Source organism: Glycine max, chromosome 3 (assembly GCF_000004515.6).
Source record: "Glycine max cultivar Williams 82 chromosome 3, Glycine_max_v4.0, whole genome shotgun sequence".
Taxonomy (NCBI): Eukaryota; Viridiplantae; Streptophyta; class Magnoliopsida; order Fabales; family Fabaceae; genus Glycine; species Glycine max.
In genome coordinates, this window is record NC_016090.4 from 4,623,908 (window position 1) to 4,630,428 (window position 6,521).

At 38.6% G+C, this 6,521-nt stretch overlaps 1 protein-coding gene across 1 annotated transcript; it reads right to left on the reverse strand.

Moving 5' to 3' along the window:
* Positions 1-2,645: 2,645 nt before the first annotated feature.
* Positions 2,646-5,193, reverse strand: LOC100805405 (U-box domain-containing protein 16). Its single transcript, XM_014773479.3, has one exon. It carries the CDS (start codon positions 5,078-5,080, stop codon positions 2,990-2,992), a length of 2,091 nt encoding a protein of 696 aa, XP_014628965.1. The 5' UTR covers positions 5,081-5,193; the 3' UTR covers positions 2,646-2,989.
* Between the last annotated feature and the right edge of the window lie 1,328 nt (positions 5,194-6,521).

A 6,521-nucleotide genomic window follows, 5' to 3' on the forward strand; every position in this document is an offset into this window, starting at 1 on the left:
TGCTTGTAATACCATGTTAGTCTATTGACATTTCTTTTCATTTGGGTGCTAGATAGACCTTGTCAGAGCCTAAAACAAGTCCCTACCGTTAGAGTGGTGCTTAAAAGAACCCAAGGGAAAATAGGAAGATGAGAAATGAATGTTTCATTAAGGAGTGATGAACCTCTTACTGGATATACAAGCAAACAATTGTGCCAATCAATTGAGTTAGGTTAGGCTCATGGGTTCTAATTTATTTTATCTGATTGATATTAATAAATAATCAACATGTTTTGGGGGAAGGGGATATGATCGATATTCAACTCAAGGTGTTGGGAAGATATAAGGTTAGTTTGGTGGTTAAAAAGAAAAATAAAAAGAAAAACTATTACAAATTTGATCTGCTAACAAAAATAATAATTAACATTTATAAAAAAAAAAACTCAAGGTATTGTACTTTCACATGCAAGGGTTTGTGTTTGAAGGAGAGAATGAATAAAAGAAAAATAAGCTCTATAATCGGGTGTTGCTACGCACACCATGTAAATTGCTGATACACCTAACATAACTTGAGCAACTCTCATTTTATCCTTTCATAAAATTGATATGGATTAGGCAATCCATAAGCCTCAATCATAGGTTTCATAAAAATTTATATATGTAAATAAATTAATTATTAGATCAAAATTAATTATCACAAAATTTATTATCTAAATTTACATGTGCATTAAATATACATTAGAAATTTTAGTGTTACATATAGAGAAATTAATTATTTTATAATATAATTGACATATTATTTCAGTTTATTAGAGCATTGTGTTAATAACACGAAAGTCATAGATTCGATTCCTGCATAAGCTATTAATTTTAAATTAATTTGTAAAACATATTTTTGAAAAAAAATTAAAAAAAAAATTGTTTGGGCCACTTATGGATTGGCCAATCCGTATGAGACTTATGGATTACCCAATCCGTATCAGTTTGACAAAATGGAAAAATGGGAATTACGCAAGTTATGCTGGGTGTACCAGCAATTTGCATGGTGCATGTAGCAACATCCTCAATAATATCTACTTGAGGCCCATGAAGTTCTGAGGTTATGAGATATTGGGCTTCACCGTGAGCCTGGAAAAGTCAAAACTAGCCCAGACACAACGAAAGGAAAAACATACAGTTGACTTCACTTTGACAAAGTAGTTTTGGACCAAAAATAAAAATACCCACCGAAAGTCGTTGCATTAAGTTGACTTTTCTCCTAAATCATGGATCTTTGACATGGTTGTCTTCTGTGTGAGTTAACAATTTTCCATCAAATGACGCCACATGACATAGTTGCATTGAGATGAAAATCGAGTGTTTTCTAACAACTTCAATGCTATTCCAAGTTTACTTAACCAATATGTCTCACATACCTGATATAGTGACACCTGCAAAAACAAGCATCCTTGTACTCATCTTACCCCTCTGTTTGCATTCATTTTATCTCAATGATTTTTTTTTTTTTTTTTGTAACAGCAAAGATAACGAAATATTATTTAAAGAAATCCATATACAAGAAAATTCCTTCCCAAATAATCCCAGCACATTCTTTATTTTTTTTTCTTCACACAAACAAATTCCTTTCCTTTTACACTACGCTGGTATTACATCACTGCATTTTCACCCTGCCCCATACTTGTTTCCTCTTGCTGACCTATTGCTTCTCTAACATTGCTTAAGTATATTTCTCAATGTTCTCACTTTGTGACACCATAAACCTAGAGAAAAGATCTCGCATCCCAATGAAATTGTTCGAAATAAAAGGAACACATCAAGATTTGAAGAAAGCCTATGCCATATCTTGCAGAACATACCAAAGAATTGTCAAATATAATGGATAGTAGTAAGTAGTAACTCATTTACTCATACTTAGGCTGCTATGTTATTACAAAAAGCTCATGAAATTTTAACTACCATTATAAAGAACAAGTAACTTTTCAGAAACTCAAATTTACCATTCACAAATTAACCAAAAGCATCCTCATACTCATCTTACCCTCATGCCAAAACTCCCTCCTCCGTTGTTTGCATCCATCTTCATACTCGGTCCTTTTTTTTTTTTTGAAAGGTAAAAGGAGAACTTTATTAAAAGAACACAAACCAGAATACTTGCTCAGTATTGTATCATCCCCAACCCATTACAATTTCACGCCTAAGGAGTCACAATACAATGTAAAATGAATTATAAAATTGCTTCCCAAACCTCCAGTGATAATCATACCGAGAATAACATGCTCCCATCAATATTGGCATATAAATCATGACTTTATCCCACCAGCACTAGACACCACAACCTTCTTACAACCGTGTAATTTTAATATATTAACCAATATAAATATGCTGGTAGTACAGTTACTTTCTTCACAATTTTCTATCTTTTGCCATATATCAGCACATCTCCACATGGAAATCTGATCTTAAAATCCCTTTGAATGAAATGGCATAAAAAACCTCACCAACTTGCAAACATATTTCACATAATACCCGTTACACACACACACCAGCATACTGCCTAAGAAATGAAATTGATTGAAATAAAAGGAACACATCAAGCTTTGAAGAACGATTATGCTGTTCTTGCATAACATGCCAAAGAAGTGCAAAATATAATGGATAGTACTAAGTAGTAGCTCTTGTACTCAAAGTTCTGTTGCCATTACATTAGAAAGAGTTCATGAAAAATTAACAACCATATATAATTAAGGAGCAACTTTTCAGCAACTCAAATTTACCATTCACAAGTTGGAAACACATAGTCACAAAAGAATGAAAGAATGCCAAAACAGTCTGTTTAAAATACAAAAAAAAAAAAAAAAAAAACTGCTCCATAAATTACATTTTACAGGGATGGCAAAATCAATGAAAAAGGGTAAAATGAAAAAAAAAAAAAAAAGGTACAACAACTTTTCACCTTTGAGACATTTACAAATTGTACTAATTGACGATGTGATAACAGACAAATTGTTTGTTACTGTGCTAACGAAGTGGTGGTGGTGGTGGTTGGAACAACCACAGTAGTGGTTGAGGAAGCAACCATGGTGGTAGTTGTCGGGAACCCTTCATTTTCGCCACCGTCGAGCCCCGCCGCCCACCGCCGCAGAATCCTCAACAGCGTCGCCGCCTTCCGCCGCCCCCTGACACTTCCCACCGCCATAAGCTCCCAAATGATCCTCTCCACGCCGGGCACCGCCGCCATCTCCGCCACAACCTCCGACCCCCCTTTCCGACACATTGTCACCAGCGTCGCCGCCGCGCTCTCCCTCGCCCTCTCCGACCCCTCCCTCAGCACAGCCCCCAGCCTCTTAATCCCGGCGTACGCCGCCGCCACCGCCACCAACCCACCCCTCTTCACCACTGCCTCCAGAATCGTCACCCCCTCCTCCGGCATCGCCGCCATCACCTCGGCCGCGATCCCCACCACACCCCCCTCCACCAACCTCGCCACCGTCTCCCTATCCGCCGCCAAGTTCAATATCGCCGCCAGAGCGTCCCTCCTCGCCCCCTCGGGCCCACTCTTGGCCAAACCCACCAACCCGCTCACGACACGTGTCTTCCTCCCCAGCTTCTTTCTGTGCGCCGCCACACCTGACAAACTAAACACCGTCGCTGCCGCGTTCGCCTTGGCCTCCCACGTGGCACCCGATATCAAAACCTCGGCGATGCCGTTTAACGCGCCATCAGTCTCCATTATCTTAGTCTTATTCGCTTCCAATATTGACATGTTCAAAATCGTCGTGACGGCGTTAACCTGCAGGCTCGGATTCTCCGCATTAAGGAACCGAACCAAAACCGGAATCGCTCCCGCTTCGGCTATACAAGCTCGGCTATCCGAATCTGTCTTTGCCAACACCCGAAGCTCGTAAACGACGCCGTTTGTGTCTTCAACACTCAAAGGAACGTTAACGTTATCATTTTCCCTTCCCTTGAGCTTGTTGATCAAAAACGACACCGTCATTCGCGTGGCTTCTAATGCGGCTTTGTTGGTAACTCCACCGTTGAGTTTCCCTGTATCCGTTTCTGCTTCGAAGGGGATTCTCTGCTCGCGGCACCACGCTGTTATCATGTTCCGCAGGACGCGATTGGGGATTAGGTCGCTGTGTGATAACGTTTGACCCGTTTTTGGACACGTGTTGTGTCCAGAATCCATCCAGAGCTTGATTGATACACGATCGTATGTTTGTCCTGTTGCCACCACGACGGGATCGCGCATGAGCTCTAGGCTTATCGGACACCGGTAATCCGCCGGAATCGCCAGCTCCGACGACTGGTTCCGCCGCAGAGTGACGGTTTTCTGCGACGGCGTTGACGCGCCGTAGAGAACGCACTTCGCGAAACGGACGAGGCCGATTAACGCGACGAGATCTGTTTTCGGTTGCTCTTCGCAACGGTTGTGAATCTCTTCCTCGAGGCTCTCAATCTCCGCTCTGCAGCTCGACGCGTCGCGAATCTCCAATTTCTCGAAGATTGAAGCGAGATGCGCTTGGTCGGGGACGATCTCGTTCTTGATCCGGTCGAGGACCAAAACGACGTCGTTGCGGAGGCTGACATGTTCGGCTCCGATGAACGCCTTCGCTTCAGAGCACTGTTTTCTGACGAGGAGAACGAGTTCCCTAACGTCGTCGTTGAGGTCGAGGTCTTGGAGAGGGAACACGTCGAGGAGCGTGGAGAGTTCTCCGGTGAGCCTGTGGAAGCTCTCCGCGACGGTATCGATCTGCATGAGCAAATTGAACTTGCTTCCGTTGGAGAAATCTTGGATTAGGGTTTTGAGCTTGTGGAGAACGATGTACATTTCCTCGAGGCAGAGGAACAGAACGGAATCGGAGTTCAGATTCGAAACGCGGAAGAGCTCCTCGAAAACGACGCCGAGGAGCTGCGTTTTGCGGATGGTGGAAGAGGAAACACGGTTTAAGAGGGTGGCTGTGAGATTTAGGGAACATATCTGATCCGTTAGTTGAAGCAAAGAGCTCAACACGTTAAGGTCGTTTACCTTCGGGGACGTAAACGACGACCCTCGGGGGCGTCGTTTTCGGGTTGTAAACGTTTCCGGAGAAAGCGCCATGTTTTTGTTATAATTCTCAGCCAATTGAGGATAGTTAAAAGGTGCGATGGAAGTTAAGGAAGGAAGAAGAACAAGATCATGATGACTTTTTAATTGAGATGAAGGCACAATTTTTTTTTTATATATAAAAAATAAAGATTTAAATAATACAAGCATTAAAAAAAATTGTATGTGTAATGTATGCATATTTATCCATAAAACAATTCGTGTTTTTGTTTTCTACGTGCCAAACTCGATCAGTCAATGAGAGAAATGGGGTCTGCTAGCTAATAATTTATTTAAATTGAACATAATAACAATTTTTTCATATATTTAACGCAATTCCATATTTAAAATTTAAACTTAAAACATATAATTAAATTAAAATAATTTTATTCAAATTAATTCACGTTCTTATTTTAACAATTTTGAATCCTACATATATATGTCCCACATAATTAAATGAGTTAGAGTCTTTATTTTATTAGTTAAAATATTAAAGTAATTTAATCAATATAAAATTATGATTAAAAATGTATATGCAATGAAAGATTAATTATGTAGATATTATTAATAATATTATAATTTAATAAAAAATTAAATTATAATTATCAAATTTGAGGTAACCGATACGAACATAATAAATTTTATTCATTTTTTTTATGTGTTAATTTTTCTCTCTACAAGTAGGAATTCAACATGTGGTTATGATAATTTGTTACAGTCAAATTAGGTTGATTGATTTTAATGATATAATTATAATATAATAATATTATACAAATATCGTGGGTGGTTTTTGAATTTTGACTGTGTTCTAATTTGCTTTTCTTTTCATTTAATTTTATTTGTTTGATAACTATGCACACGGAATTCCGGTGCCACTTCAAATCTTTTTATGATATACCGGTTGACATATTAATAGTATTGTGAAGTATATCGTATGGTCAAATTCATTCGTTGACAAAGCATGTGGGTGTGTGCAAGAAAAGTATCAGCAGCCAATTTGTTCAAGTCCACATCTTAATTCATGATTAATGTTTTCACAGTGATGAATTTGCAAATCAGATTTAATTGGAGTTTTCTGTGTATAATGGTATTTTGAAAGAAGAAAAAAATTACAATTATGATTTTCTTGACTTTGTATGAACTGGTAGGCACTGGCTTCATCAAGTTGTGACGCTGCAAATTGGTAATGGTTGTTGTGGACTTGGCTGCTATTAATGCCAATGGTGTATGATATGGTCTTCCATGATTGTATTATAATATTCATGGAACCAATCAAATAATTTGAGCATTGCTCTTTGGTTTTGGTATATATTCTATTTTCATTTAATATTAAAGAAAATCCTTTATTTAAACCTTCTTTTGTTCTCTTTTTGTAAAACTTTTCCTTTTTACAACTTTATCACGTTAAAGTACATAGAGGATACGCGTATTAAAACATCATATATGATTAGCAATG

Coding starts and splice junctions, on each gene's coding strand:
- LOC100805405 (XM_014773479.3), bottom strand. CDS start 5,080: ATGGCGCTTTCTCCGGAAACGTTTACAACCCGAAAACGACGCCCCCGA.